General features: G+C 35.8%; 2 protein-coding genes and 1 pseudogene across 4 annotated transcripts; 1 reads left to right on the forward strand and 2 right to left on the reverse strand.

The window, feature by feature from the left end:
* Positions 1-2929: 2929 nt before the first annotated feature.
* Positions 2930-8498, reverse strand: LOC107587404 (kynurenine--oxoglutarate transaminase 1-like). Of its 2 annotated transcripts, XM_016275197.1 has the most exons (13): positions 8431-8498; positions 8099-8157; positions 7310-7457; positions 7023-7172; positions 6802-6888; positions 6588-6713; positions 5154-5274; positions 4992-5068; positions 4760-4849; positions 4489-4675; positions 3851-3927; positions 3666-3752; positions 2930-3209 (listed from the first exon to the last, which is right to left on the reverse strand). In XM_016275197.1, exons 1-13 carry the CDS (start codon positions 8437-8439, stop codon positions 3150-3152), a joined length of 1278 nt encoding a protein of 425 aa, XP_016130683.1. In that variant the 5' UTR covers positions 8440-8498; the 3' UTR covers positions 2930-3149. The 2 variants fall into 2 exon arrangements, with proteins under 2 accessions (XP_016130683.1, XP_016130682.1); XM_016275196.1 differs by lacking the exon at positions 8431-8498 and having other exon boundaries at positions 8099-8409.
* A 490-nt stretch (positions 8499-8988) lies between these two features.
* Positions 8989-11295, reverse strand: LOC107587406 (surfeit locus protein 6 homolog; annotated as a pseudogene).
* Positions 11296-11361: 66 nt separating this feature from the next.
* Positions 11362-14180, forward strand: LOC107587407 (surfeit locus protein 1-like). Of its 2 annotated transcripts, none has more exons than XM_016275199.1 (9): positions 11362-11499; positions 11898-11976; positions 12461-12588; positions 12680-12762; positions 12844-13035; positions 13131-13203; positions 13374-13536; positions 13639-13720; positions 13904-14180. In XM_016275199.1, exons 1-9 carry the CDS (start codon positions 11437-11439, stop codon positions 13968-13970), a joined length of 930 nt encoding a protein of 309 aa, XP_016130685.1. In that variant the 5' UTR covers positions 11362-11436; the 3' UTR covers positions 13971-14180. The 2 variants fall into 2 exon arrangements, with proteins under 2 accessions (XP_016130685.1, XP_016130684.1); XM_016275198.1 differs by lacking the exon at positions 11362-11499 and adding an exon at positions 11609-11746 and having other exon boundaries at positions 13904-14179.
* Positions 14181-14222: the final 42 nt, after the last annotated feature.

Here is a 14222-nt window from a genome sequence, read left to right on the forward strand (position 1 = left end):
AGTTTTTCTTGGTTTAAATGCCCAAATAAGGAGATGAATGCTAGGACTATAAGGGTAAAGGAGTTCGTGAGGAACTCTGAAGAGAGTGCCTCATCCTTCGCAAAAGTCTATTCCTAATATGTCCATGTTTTTCTGTACATGTGGCCATTTTATATAAACACATGTTCTTGGCCAAAGATCCTATATGTGTATGTCATTCATATCCTCATTGGTTAAGAGGGTGAAACTCCCCTCAACATATGCCTATATAATATCTTTATACCTATGAATAAATTGAAGTATTGAGAATACATTTGAATGTGTGTTTTCTTGCTTCCCGGCCGTATACACTTTAAGGAACTGAGAATTCTTCAAGGCGGCAAAGAGATATCGAGGGACCAATTGTTATTTTTATTAACAAGCACCTTTATTTTTAAGAGTGTAGGCAGTTAGCGATAGTGCTGCAACGGATCACAAAACTCATGGTTCGAATCATATTACAGATTTTGAGTCACGGATTGGATTATTTTTTGGATAAGCAAAAAAAAAGTCTATTCCTAATATGTCCATGTTTTTCTGTACATGTGGCCATTTTATATAAACACATGTTCTTGGCCAAAGATCCTATATGTGTATGTCATTCATATCCTCATTGGTTAAGAGGGTGAAACTCCCCTCAACATATGCCTATATAATATCTTTATACCTATGAATAAATTGAAGTATTGAGAATACATTTGAATGTGTGTTTTCTTGCTTCCCGGCCGTATACACTTTAAGGAACTGAGAATTCTTCAAGGCGGCAAAGAGATATCGAGGGACCAATTGTTATTTTTATTAACAAGCACCTTTATTTTTAAGAGTGTAGGCAGTTAGCGATAGTGCTGCAACGGATCACAAAACTCATGGTTCGAATCATATTACAGATTTTGAGTCACGGATTGGATTATTTTTTGGATAAGAAAAAAAAAAAAAAAAACATTAGTGAAAGCTTACTTTAAGTACTTCTATACCACAGCAAAACTACTAGCTTGAATAAAGTTAGTAATAAAACAAGAACAATTACACAAATTACAAGCATAGATGAATACAACAAAACACAGTTACAAATAAAGTCAGAAACAGTAGCACTGAGGTGCAGAAATGTAATAACTAAGTGTAAAATAACACAATAGTGCTCACTGCACAAGTTAAATACAGGTTAATCTTTGTTAGGGCTCAGGTGTTATTTGATTAGCAGACAAAAGCAGGTATTTATTGGCTGCTTTCTCTTTAAGACCAAATGCACGGACCTAATACTGACAGTTTTTTTTTCTCAGTTGTTCACGGACACTTAAGACATAACCGACTGTGTTTACTAGAATACTTGCCAAAACTGATATTTTAACATAACTTTGTGCGTATGTGAAAGAGGAATCAAGTCGCTGTTCACGCGGTGTCTCTCTTTCTGCGTGTGCGGCAGCGGCTGAGCGCACAGAAAACAGTGTGCGAGTTAAAATGGCTTGAATGTGCAAATGATAAACTTTAACTCTATGATGGTTAAACTTAACAGTTAATCCGCAAATCACATGCGTTCCGAATCGTGCAGCCTGATCCGTACGGATCATCTACGATCCGCTATACCACAGCAAAACTACTAGCTTGAATAAAGTTAGTAATAAAACAAGAACAATTACACAAATTACAAGCATAGATGAATACAACAAAACACAGTTACAAATAAAGTCAGAAACAGTAGCACTGAGGTGCAGAAATGTAATAACTAAGTGTAAAATAACACAATAGTGCTCACTGCACAAGTTAAATACAGGTTAATCTTTGTTAGGGCTCAGGTGTTATTTGATTAGCAGACAAAAGCAGGTATTTATTGGCTGCTTTCTCTTTAAGACCAAATGCACGGACCTAATACTGACAGTTTTTTTTCTCAGTTGTTTACGGACACTTAAGACATAACCGACTGTGTTTACTAGAATACTTGCCAAAACTGATATTTTAACATAACTTTGTGCGTATGTGAAAGAGGAATCAAGTCGCTGTTCACGCGGTGTCTCTCTTTCTGCGTGTGCGGCAGCGGCTGAGCGCACAGAAAACAGCGTGCGAGTTAAAATGGCTTGAATGTGCAAATGATAAACTTTAACTCTATGATGGTTAAACTTAACAGTTAATCCGCAAATCACATGCGTTCCGAATCGTGCAGCCTGATCCGTACGGATCATCTACGATCCGCTGCACCCCTAGTTAGCGATCGGCCGAATCTGAGCCCATTGCGTATTTCTGAGGGAGGGGCTTCCTAGAACCAGGAACTCAACAGACCGTTTTTACGAGAAAGGAAATGTTATAATGAAGGTAAAATATGTGAAAAATAATGTGTTTTTTATAAAAACTAAGCATGAACACGTTACACTGCACCACATAAACACAATCAAGCCTTCGAAAAAAGCTCATCAACAACCCTGTGTCCTTTATTTAAAACAAACCAGTGTGCGACACATTATTGCTCTCTCCTGCAGAAGTGTGTGAAAGAACTTATGTAATTGGTGACAGTGTTTAGAGTCAGACCATCTACAAAGAAAGCTCATTTAGATTTACATGCAGATGTACGATGTAGTTTGCAATATTTTATGATGAAAGTGGCCGCATATAATACTTACATTAAGTTAATAAAACAGTTTAAGATGAAGTGAAATCTATTAATGTGTAATTTGTAACTTGGAGTGTAGCCAGTAATTACAGGCAGTAATGCAGTTCAAGGTATAATCCAGAGAGGAAGGAAGTATCTGGCAATACAACGCATAAAAAAAAAAGGGGGGGAAGAACATGACAAAGACAAATAATGCTTAACCGGCTGAAAAGATTCCACCCACTAATATATTTTTAGCATAAAATTATACGGATAATACAATTATATGATATTGTTATCATGGGAGTGATTCTCATTTCCTTTTTTTAAAACCCCACATGCCATGCAAGATTTTCATCCCTCTGTTTTGTGATGCAATTAGCACCATCTGCTCTCAATCTTAAGCCTAATAATAAACACTTTTCTTTTTAATAACTATTCATATCCCAAACTGCAACAAACCAGTCTCATTTTAGATTATGCTATAAGATCTCTTGCTTTTCAGATTTTTCAGTCTGTGCAAGGCCTGTACTGTCTGAATTTTGAATTTTCATTTGCTGTCACTCCACTGCCTCAGTATGTCCTCTGCTGCTTGCAGGGTTGAGTCCTCCTATTAATGTTTACAAAAATATGAATTAAATAATATAAACAACATTTTAACAAGGTGAACAGATCACAGTGGCAATCACTTTTCCTGATTTAGTATAATAATGTACTATTCACCACATAAAGCAAGACATATTACATTAAAAATGATCAGGGCTGTCAAAGTTTACATGTTAACTCATGTGATTAAGCAACAGTTGGCTTAACAGAGCTTACTAAAAGTAAAGTAAAAAAAAAACTTGTAATGATGATAACTAAACTTAATAAAGAGTCTCTGAAGCATAAAATTCACAATGCAGTAATTTCTAAAAAGCTAATATATTAAGCATACATAATGTTATTGATAAAAAAATCTAACAACATTGACATCCCAAATAATTATAAAGAACTTAATTTTTAAAATGGTTAAAATGTTATGTTTTGCATAATTTTTTGTGTGTGTGTGTGTGTTAAGAAATACCTTTACAAAGCAGAATCGGATGTATTTCTGGAATTGGTCTTTGTGTTCCGGGCTGTAGAATGCAGACACGGGGATAGTGGCCAGTCCCTATTCAGAAGTGAAGAACTTTAACAACATATTTTGCTCACAGATGTCACTATATGAGAATACTTTATAACCCATCTGTAAATGCTGTTTTAGTTTACCTTCTCTTTTATGAGCCATTTCACAAATCTGTAGTCATAGGGTTCATCTTTAGTACTAGGATCAGTAAGGTCAACATCTTGTAGAAAAACATTTAAAAACAAAAAGCAATAAGAACAAACTTTATTTTGAAATAATCATGTCAAAACAATGCTATCACAGCCTTTTTGTACTATGATTTCTCATATTATGAGGATTCCCCTATTCATGGAAAACTTGGAAATATTAGGGAATTTTAAACTTTTCCTGGAAATTAATAAAATCTTAAATTATAGAAATATTCTATTATAAATATATATTTATAATTCTATAAAATATATATATATTTTTTACTTTCCAGTCAGTGCTACAATATTTTACCAGCTAAAAATGGCTCTATAATATGATGAAAACCCTATAAAATTATTTTTAAAGTATCTTTATCCAATAAACATGGAAAAAAGTGTGGGAACAATAAGTGATATGTTATGTATTACCATAAAAAGAGAGCACAATTAACAAGCTCAAGAAGAGAATTTTCAGAACAAAAACATAAAAGCACCTCATCTCTGGAATTCTCAGATATAAAAATTGTATTTGTATAATCCATAAAGAAATCCTGCTTTAATACTTTGTTCTACATTTTTTCACTGTTACTTACTAAGATTTGAGATATCTGCGATCATGAAGTATCCTCCTTGGGGTAGTACAGGTTTTAGGCCAACACTCTTCAGACAATCTGCCAGCCTCAGTCGCTTTTCATGAAGATGTATGGGTAACTGGTGGAAATAGCTTTCCTCTGATCCAAATACATCATATTCCCTCTGAAAACCTACTGCTACAGCCTCCTTAAGAACAACATTAGACAATGTCAGCCCACTGAAAACAAAATACACACACTTTACCCCTAAAACAAAGGAGCATTGTTTTACCTGGGCAGCTGTGGCACAGTGATACACTGAATTCTGATGGACGGTTTTTAAGTGCTTCAGGATATGCCCTGGTCCCATTGCCCAACCCACCTTCATTAAAATAATAGAGTAATTTAATGACCTGCATACTGAACCTTATCACCATGACACTTCCAGCCAGTCAAAGACATTAAGACAAACAGAGGAAAATAACAATGCAAGACACAAATCCTGTTCAATTTGACCAGCTCACCTTCCATCCTGTGGCACTGAAAGTCTTGCCTGCACTCCCAATGGTGACAGTGTGTTCCCACATACCTGGCAGACTGGCTGCCAAAAAACATTATTACATTTTTTGCTTTAAACGTCCACAAAATTGTGATTAATTGCATTACCTGCATAGTATTGCTCTTACCAATTTTCACATGTTTTGTTCCATCATATGTGAGCCACTCGTATACCTCATCACTGATGCAAATGACGTCATGTTTAATACACAAGTCCGCAATCATCTGAAGTTCCTCCTGCTGATAGACCTGCAAGAAAGCACAGTTCAGGCTTTGGCTGAACATATTCGTCTCAGTAGTAAAAATCTCACCCACTGACCTGAAAGGTCATTCCAGCTCAGTGTCAGTTTGCATTTTTATATTAATTACATTTCCATTCAAAGATTTGGAGTCAGTAAGATTAAAAAAATAAAAATAATTAATACTTTTATTCAGCAAAGATGCATTAAATTGATAATTGAAAAGTAAAGACATTTACAATGTTACAACAGATTTCTATTATAATAAATGCAGTTCTTTCACACTTTCTATTCATTAAATAATTCTGAAAAAAAAATGTATCATAGTTTCCATAAAAATATTAAGCTGAACAACGGTTTTCAACATTGATAATATTAAGAAATATTTCTTAAGCATATGGATCATAAGACACTGAAGATTGGAGTAATGCTGCTGAAAATTCAGCTTTGTCATCACAGGAATAAATTGCTCAATATATTTAAAATAGAAAACAGTCATTTAAATTTAAATAATATTTCACAATATTAATATTTTTACTACATTTTTGATCAAATAAATGCAGCTTTAGTGAGCATAAGAGACTTCTTTCATTAAACATTAAAGGGGTCATATGATGTTGCTAAAAATAACATTATTTTGTGTATTTGGTGTAAAGAAATGTGTTTATGCGGTTTAAAGTAAAAAAAACACATTATTTTCCACATACTGTACATTATTGTTTCTCCTCTATGCCCCACCTTTCTGAAACGCGTCGATTCTTACAAAGCTCATCGTTCTGAAAAGCGAGGTATGCTCTGATTGGCCAGCTATCCAGTGCATTGTGATTGGCCGAATACCTCAAAACTTTTATAAAGAATATCTCTTTGGATTTGAGACTTTAGTCTTTGCAACTTTACAGATCTTCTTTATGCACCAAGAGCTTGTAACACTTCAAAGACAAAGGAAAAATTTAAATCACATCATATGACCCCCTTTAAAAATATTCAAATATAATTCTTATGTAATGTGAAAAATAGCATTCTCATTACAGTAACACTGCCTGTCCAGACATATGTTGTTAATCTCTTATCTCCATTTATATATATATAATATCTTCTATATTATTATATATAAATAATGTCATGATGAAAAATTTAAATGGTATTTAAAAAGACCTAATTTCTTTGCAAAATGTAAGTTCTTATTTCATTCTTTTGATTTGGGGTGAAACATAACCCAGACATTTCTTGACAGTTTTCGTGAAATTCGCTCATAAAAGACTATATTGGACAACAGTACAACAAAAGGTAAAATTGTCCTCCATTTGTTGGTGACTGACTCACCTTGCCAAGAGGGTTATTAGGAGTGTTAATGACAATGGCTTTGGTACGAGGACTAAATTTACTCGCCAACTCTTCAGGAGACAACACCCAGTCAGCACTGGATAGAACAGGACCACAGCCTTCCCTCTGTCAATACACAGCTAATATTATTCAAAATAAACATTTTAATCTCAGATCAAGCAAACAGGTCTTGTCACGTGATATATGAACATACTGGTTTAAGGGGCACATATATAGCTGTTCCGCTCGCCATCATTACCATTGGCTGATAACAGTCAAAGAATGGCTCCACAATAATCACCTGCGCTCAAAAAAAGGGAAAAATGGGCATTCTGATACCATGTATTGAACATAAGGAAACAGTGAGTGTCTTTTTTATCTTCTAACAATATAATTTTCTGAATATGAATATTGTCTTTTTAACAATAATGTTACCTCATCGCCCTCATCAATAAGAGCCTGGAAGGTGCAGAAAAGTGCTTGATATGCTCCTACAGAAACCAAGATATCCTCCATTGGGTCTATTTCCCGGCCAACAATCCTACCGAAGAATTTGGCCAGGATCTTCACAAGATTTGGGTGGCCCTGCATGTTGTAAGATTCTTTAGCAAAACTTTACTAATATAATTATTATATTATGCAGTGGTTGAACATTTACTAAACAGACAAACTGCAAACTGAATGCGAACAAAGCACTTGTACTTGCACTTTTAATGTCTTACAAAAGCGCGTGTATACTGGTGCTTGGAGAAACCTCCATTCAGGGCTTTGCAGAAGGCCTCCTGAATGAAATGAGGAGGGGAGAAATCAGGGAAGCCCTGACCCAGGTTCACAGCCTTATAGTCAGCAGCCAGCTGACTGAATTCCACCCTACAGATAACATACACAAAAGTAATAACATGCAGTTTTAAACATTAAAATGAGCATTTACTTGACTTGACAATATGTGGGAGGGAGTAATAAACTATTCTTCAGGTAGTTTTAGGTAGATTATTACACAGCTCACTGAACTACTAGAATAGCTAATTGGCGCCATCTTGAGACTTAAAACTGTTATTGCGACTACCGATTTTAAAAATGGAGGACAGTATTCATTTTAATATTTATGGCATGGAAGACATTCATAGATTACATTGGTGGCATAATAATAATAATAATACAACTGAAAAAAAATCGATTATACTAGGAAAACTATTGATCAATCAACGCGACGAAAATTGCGAAATATACCTTTTTAATAGACTAATATTTTATTAAAAATGCATAATTAAACAAGTAGGTCTATATTTTGCAGTGCTCGTCTTGCTGCTTGACCGGATGTTTTCTAAGTTATAATGACTTTTTAGCGGAAACTTATGCATTCCAACATTTTAATAAAATAACTCGATATTTATATCCATGTATTTACTTATTTGGCAAGTGTCGTGTAATAAGCCGGAAGTACAGCACTAAATGGCTACCGTCTACCCATTTATACTTTCACTTCATTCATAGCCATGAAACTTAATTACCATGTATTCTTGTCAATTCCTTCAATTCTTCTCGCGTGCAACTTACGCGACATATTGCCCTGCATAATCAAGAAGAAAACCATGTAGTAAGGATTTCTGCTCGTAAATCAGTAACACACACACACACAGTACGATTAGAATCACGCCAAATCTCTAGCATTTTAACTGTCAACTTTAAAAACGTGTAGTCAATGATTCAGTGACATGACAGCAGTCTTGTCCTTGGGATTTAGATTCAAGTGAAAATCGAAGCCTAAAATACTTCGGCAAATGTCGATTTCATACTGTATTATAAAAAACGAATACACAGAACTCCCTGTTTTGCACCAAACCTTGTTCATTTACTTTCCCCAGCTGTTCACGAAGTCACACATTAACTTCTCAAGCGTCTTCCTGAATAACACTGCGAGCAGACCTCCTCCAGGCAGCACTTTTGTAAGATTACTTCCGCTGTGGGCGGGGCCAGTGACTGCTAACAATAACATTGACAATATAGGTCTACATGTTGTACAATAAGAATTATCATTACAAATTACAACTTTAAATATACAGAACCGACAAAAGAGGCAGATCTTTTGTTTCCTGATCTAGCATTCTAATATACCTTGCCCTGTACAGTACACCATGAATATTGTTGGCTCTGTGACAAATTGCTTTATGTGCCTCTATTGTAAGTCACATAAACGTAAATGTAGATAAATGTCCAAACTTGGCTTGACAGAATAATAAAAACACAAAATATGGACACGAAATATGCTCTTTATAAAGCTGGCATCTTAAAAGTGACAAAGATGACATTTCTTCACAATAATATGTTGTGAATTTTTTTTCACAAACACTAAACACAAGGTAAAGTCCTTTATTCCAAGAGCATTACCCTCAAATCCTCACTTCTTTGAATCCTTTCTGCCTATAAGCTGGCCTTCTTGAGATCCTCAGGCAGTACACAACCCTTTTTCCTTGCCCTCTGTTTGCCTTTCTCCATCTTGGCATCCTTGCGTTTCTTAATGTTCCTTCTCCGCTTGTCTTGCCTCTTTTGCATCTTCTCCACGACTTGCTGGCTCGTCTGTGCCCGCTTCTTTTTTTTTCTGAGCCTTCATTTTCTCCTTCTTCGATGCACATAAGAGCTCCTCATTGTCTTTGATTTTCATGCCTTCCGCTTTGTAGAGAACATTGGTCCACCTCATCTTCTCTTCCTCTTTTTTTTTTCTTTCTTTCCCTTCATCCTTCTCTTTAAGCTGCTCTAGGTGAGCTTTTCTTGCCTCAGTGCGTGTTAAAAGCAGTTTGTAGTTCTTGCCAGTAAGCGGAGTCAGCGTTCCTTTCACTTTCCTTTTATTTTGCTGCATCAGCTTTGTTCCTTTGTCCACATAGTCTTCTCCAACCTCCATCTTGTTGAAGACTATGAAGCTCTGCTCCTTTTTGTCAGGCGTGGTCGGTGTCGAGGTGGCTTGCAGTTGGGGCTTTGCTTTCTTCTTTGTCCTCTTCTCCTGCCTGCAAAGCTGCAGCATCTGCTAACTTTTTCCTTCGAAACTCTTTCCTTTTCCTCTTCCGACGCTCCCTTTCTAGTTTTCGTCTCTCTCGTTTCTTCTTTACCTCCTCAGAGGAGGGATCTTTAGGAGGGCCCTGGAAAAAAACAAACATAAATGCTTGGCTTAGAACCTCTTAAATGGATGATATAATATTTTATTTTGTTTTTGCAGAAAAACTGTCATAATTTAGCTTTTTATCAGCAATGAACAATTTCTCTGACCCATACAGTTAAACATGGCATTTTTAAAGGGATAGTTCATCATTTACTCAACCTCAAACTGTATGAGTTTCATTATTCTGTTGAACACAAAACATATATTTTAAAGAATGAGGACAACCAAACAGTTGTTGGTAAACACTGACTCCCATAGTATAAAAAAAATTATTTGAAAGTCAATGGGGACCAGAAACTGTTCGGTTACCCACATTCTTCAAAATATCTTTTGTGCTCAGCAGAATAACGAAACTCTTACAGGTTGAGGGAGAGAAAATGATGACAGAATTTTCATTTTTGGGTGAACCATCCCTTGAAGTAAAGTGATTCAGCATATTAACATTCAAACATTTAACAATCCTTTGACCAAGATAACACTTTTAGCCAATTTGAATATTTTAGTCCAACTTGAGTATGTATGTACCTGTCCACGAGACTCCTCAATCTTCTGGTGAAGCCTCTGACGAAGAATGGCTACAGCATTAAATTCCTGTGATGCTTCACCTAACAGAAATGAATCAGTAAAAATGCAACAGCATTCAACAAGAATAAAGCATACTGGATGAACTACTAATCTCTCTTTACAAACTACTTTTTACCCTCAGGCTCCTTTTGTGTCTCTGAAATCCCATTCTGGACAGTTTTTCTCTGAACTGGAGGTGCTGCAGGCTGAGTGGTCTTTAGGACTGGTTTATTTCTGTTTGCACTCTGTTTGTAATCTCCTTTTGTTGGCTTTTGTTTGTTCTTCTTTGAAGGAGCACCATCATTTACCCCACTGCCTCGGAATGGAACTAAAAGGGGAATTAATAAACCTTTATTAACTACAATTAAATAATGAAGTTATTTATTTTTAACTACTTACTCTGACGATACAAACTTTGAATGAATGAATAAACCCTGCAGGTGCCTGTTCAGTATTTACTAAGTAATTGACAATCCAGAACTTTACCATAGGGTCTTTTCTTCGGCTCCTGGTTGTGAGACACGCTTACTTTACGGGTCAACTTCTCTAGGTAATCATACTTCGCAGCGAGGCTGGCCATTTTTCTATTATAAATAAATGAACAAATAAATTAATTAATACAGACATTTGATGCAGATATGTAACATGCCATCCCTAACCAGCTCAAAACAACACATTGCTTACAATTTTAACAAAGTCAGAATGTTGTGAAACCTATGCAGTATTTTATGATATCAATAACAAATACGTCAATTAATGCATTTAATAAACATATCATTATTCGTTTGACTTGTACGGTATATATACGTTACCTCGCTCAATCCAAACTGCTGTGATGTGGTAACCGTTTCATCAGCTGAGAATGGTGTACCTCCTTAGAAATTACAAACTTATTCAGATAAAAGCCTAGGAATGTGCACTAAATACAATAACCCTTATAACTTTACTAAATACAAATTCAGAAACATACCCCACGTGTGTATGTTCTTGCGCATGCGCAGGATGGTTCAAACGTCGGAATCCCCGGAAATGGTTACATTGAAAACATTCCCCCGAAAGCACAAGGCTGGTTATGCAGTCGACCTGACAGACAGTTGCTGTTCGGGATACAACAATAATTTCAGCTAAGATATGAGCAGTTTCAGATTAATGCTGATGTTCTCTAATAGCACATCTAAGATCATTCGAGGCAGTGTAAGTTCATTTACATTTTTCCGTCTCATAAAGCAGTTTACGATTAATATGTATATATATATATATTTAAATCAAAATGTTTTAAATGGTTACATTGAAAACATTCCCCCGAAAGCACAAGGCTGGTTATGCAGTCGACCTGACAGACAGTTGCTGTTCGGGATACAACAATTTCAGCTAAGATATGAGCAGTTTCAGATTAATGCTGATGTTCTCTAATAGCACATCTAAGATCATTCGAGGCAGTGTAAGTTCATTTACATTTTTCCGTCTCATAAAGCAGTTTACGATTAATATGTATATGTATATATATATATTTAAATCAAAATGTTTGTTATCATTCTTGTCATCATGTCATTCTTGACAGCTAAAGTGTAGTTTATTTGTTCTTTTCCCAGACTCTCATCTCACCAAAGAGGACCCTATTTGTGACACGACAGGGTCTGTTCAGACGTCAGGATGCTCCAGTACTCAGCTGTAATTCAGTTTTGCTTGCTCACTTACTATATTCTTGATTATTGACTAAACTGACTACATTACCGTTTAAAACGTTTGAATAACTTTAATAAGTCTCTTATGCTCACCAGGGCTGCTTGTGTTTAATCAAAAAACTGTATACTGTAATAATGTGGAATATTACTACAAAACAAAAAAAAATCTAACTTGATATGTATTTACTTTTAATGTAATTTGATCCTGTGATGGCAAAGCTGATCATTTTCAGCTGTTAGATTTTTCAGCTGTCACTTTTCATCAATCTACCGCATCCTTGCTGAATAAAATAATTAATTTTATATAATAAAATGCCAACCCAAAACTTTTTAATGGTAGTATAAAATAAAATAGGTTAACCGTTAGAGTGAGTTTCTAATAGACTAGACTTAAATATAGCTGAAATATATTCAGGCATTATGCTTGTGCAGTTTGTGATTTTAAAGTGTTCAGATGTTTTTTTCTATAGGTATCCTAACCAGGTTTGGTCAACGGTCAAGTTCCACTGTTGCGGGAACCGAGAAAGGAGAAGACTCCTTCCTGAAGTGGTTTCTCTTGTTGATACCTGCCACAACCTTTTGTCTTGGAACATGGCAGGTACAGGCACAAGTGTGGTTTACACATTATATAAAACATAACTAAAACAGCAATTAGCTATTTGTGAAAAGCCTTCCATTTGATTTTGTAGTTGAAACGCAGAAAGTGGAAGTTGGAGCTGATCCGTGAACTTCAGAGCCTGACGACTAAAGAGCCTATCCCACTGCCCATAGAGTGAGTCTCTTTCGAAATCTATGTGCCATAATCTCTAGTGTTTATAAAATGAAATGGTGATGTAATCTGTGTTTGACACAGTCCTATGGAAATTAAGCAGCTGCAATACAGGCGAGTAAAGGTGCGTGGACACTTTGACCACTCTAAAGAGCTGTATGTCCTGCCCCGCTCCCCTGTGGACCCTGAGAGAGAGGCCCGGGAGGCAGGCAGGATTTCCTCCAGCGGGCAGAGTGGAGCTAATGTCATTACACCGTTCTACTGTAGTGATCTGGGGTACAAACACACACAATTTGAATTTCACTTAATTACATACACTTGCTTTGCACTCTGATATGGGTGTGTAAAAACCTTCTGGATCCATTTTTTAGGATCACTATCTTGGTGAACAGAGGTTTCGTACCAAAAGATAAGATCAGACCAGAAACCAGGATGAAGGGACAGGTAATACTGTCTTTCTTAAGCTCTTCTGAATCAAATCTAGGCATAAACATTATCAAAGTGTCTTACTTGCTTAATTTTATCTTTGTGATTTTTGATTTTTCATATTCATTTTTGTATTACATTTTCTTTATCTCTCTAAATGTTAAAGGGGTGTTTATATTTTCTAAAAGGTGATTGAGGATGTGGATCTTGTTGGTGTGGTGCGTTTAACCGAGCAGCGGAAACCATTCATCCCTCAAAACAATGTGGAGGCAAATAGGTGGCACTATCGTGACCTGGAGACCATGGCAAAGGTCACTGGTGCTGAGGAAATCTTCATTGATGCTGTACTTGGTTAGAGCTGCTCTTAATACTAATGTTTGGTGAATGTATGGTGTACAAACTTTTTGATCAGAAAAGTGGGGGAGTCTGTTAAAATCTTATTTTTTCATTCAGACAGCACAATACCTGGTGGGCCAATAGGAGGGCAGACAAGAGTGACCTTGAGGAATGAACACATGCAATATGTCATCACATGGTTTGTTTAATTACACACATTACTAATCTATTGTCATGCCTTAAAACAGAATCTGTTTTTATTTAAATCCTGCATTTACTATTGAATTGAAAAAGAAAAAGTTTAAAAACCATTTAGGAACTATTTGATTGTAATCTTAAAAATGAGCACGAGGTGAACTATTCTTTGTTGTTCTTCTTTTAGGTACGGATTGTGTGCAGCTACCTCCTACATGTGGTACGCAAAATTCATTAAGCGTATAGCTTTATGAAATATATTCAGCACTTTGCCCTTGTGGAATATACGCTTTAGAATTATAAAGCACGTATGTTGAACTTGCTGTTAATAAAAACATGGATTTGTCAATTAGTTTGTGTTTGTGCATTGTTTTAATGCATTACGTGGCTGGATACAAAGCCTCGAGCAGTGGTTTTCAAGGGGCCACAGGATGAATTGTTTAAAAAAAATAAAATAAAAAAATACTAAAAAAAGTTTGGGAACCCCTGCTGATGGTTTCATTTAA

The sequence above is a fragment of the Sinocyclocheilus grahami genome, unplaced genomic scaffold, assembly GCF_001515645.1.
Source record: "Sinocyclocheilus grahami isolate Dianchi unplaced genomic scaffold, SAMN03320097.WGS_v1.1 scaffold92.1, whole genome shotgun sequence".
NCBI lineage: Eukaryota > Metazoa > Chordata > Actinopteri > Cypriniformes > Cyprinidae > Sinocyclocheilus > Sinocyclocheilus grahami.

Coding starts and splice junctions, on each gene's coding strand:
- LOC107587404 (XM_016275196.1), bottom strand. CDS start 8,181: ATGGTTTTCTTCTTGATTATGCAGGGCAATATGTCGCGTAAGTTGCAC. Junction 7,458..8,098: donor GGAATTGACAAGAATACATG/GTAATTAAGTTT, acceptor TGTTATCTGTAG/GGTGGAATTCAGTCAGCTGG. Junction 5,275..6,587: donor CTAATAACCCTCTTGGCAAG/GTGAGTCAGTCA, acceptor GCTTTCTTGCAG/GTCTATCAGCAGGAGGAACT.
- LOC107587407 (XM_016275199.1), top strand. CDS start 11,437: ATGAGCAGTTTCAGATTAATGCTGATGTTCTCTAATAGCACATCTAAG. Junction 13,204..13,373: donor AAACCAGGATGAAGGGACAG/GTAATACTGTCT, acceptor ATTTTCTAAAAG/GTGATTGAGGATGTGGATCT. Junction 13,537..13,638: donor CTTCATTGATGCTGTACTTG/GTTAGAGCTGCT, acceptor TTTTTCATTCAG/ACAGCACAATACCTGGTGGG.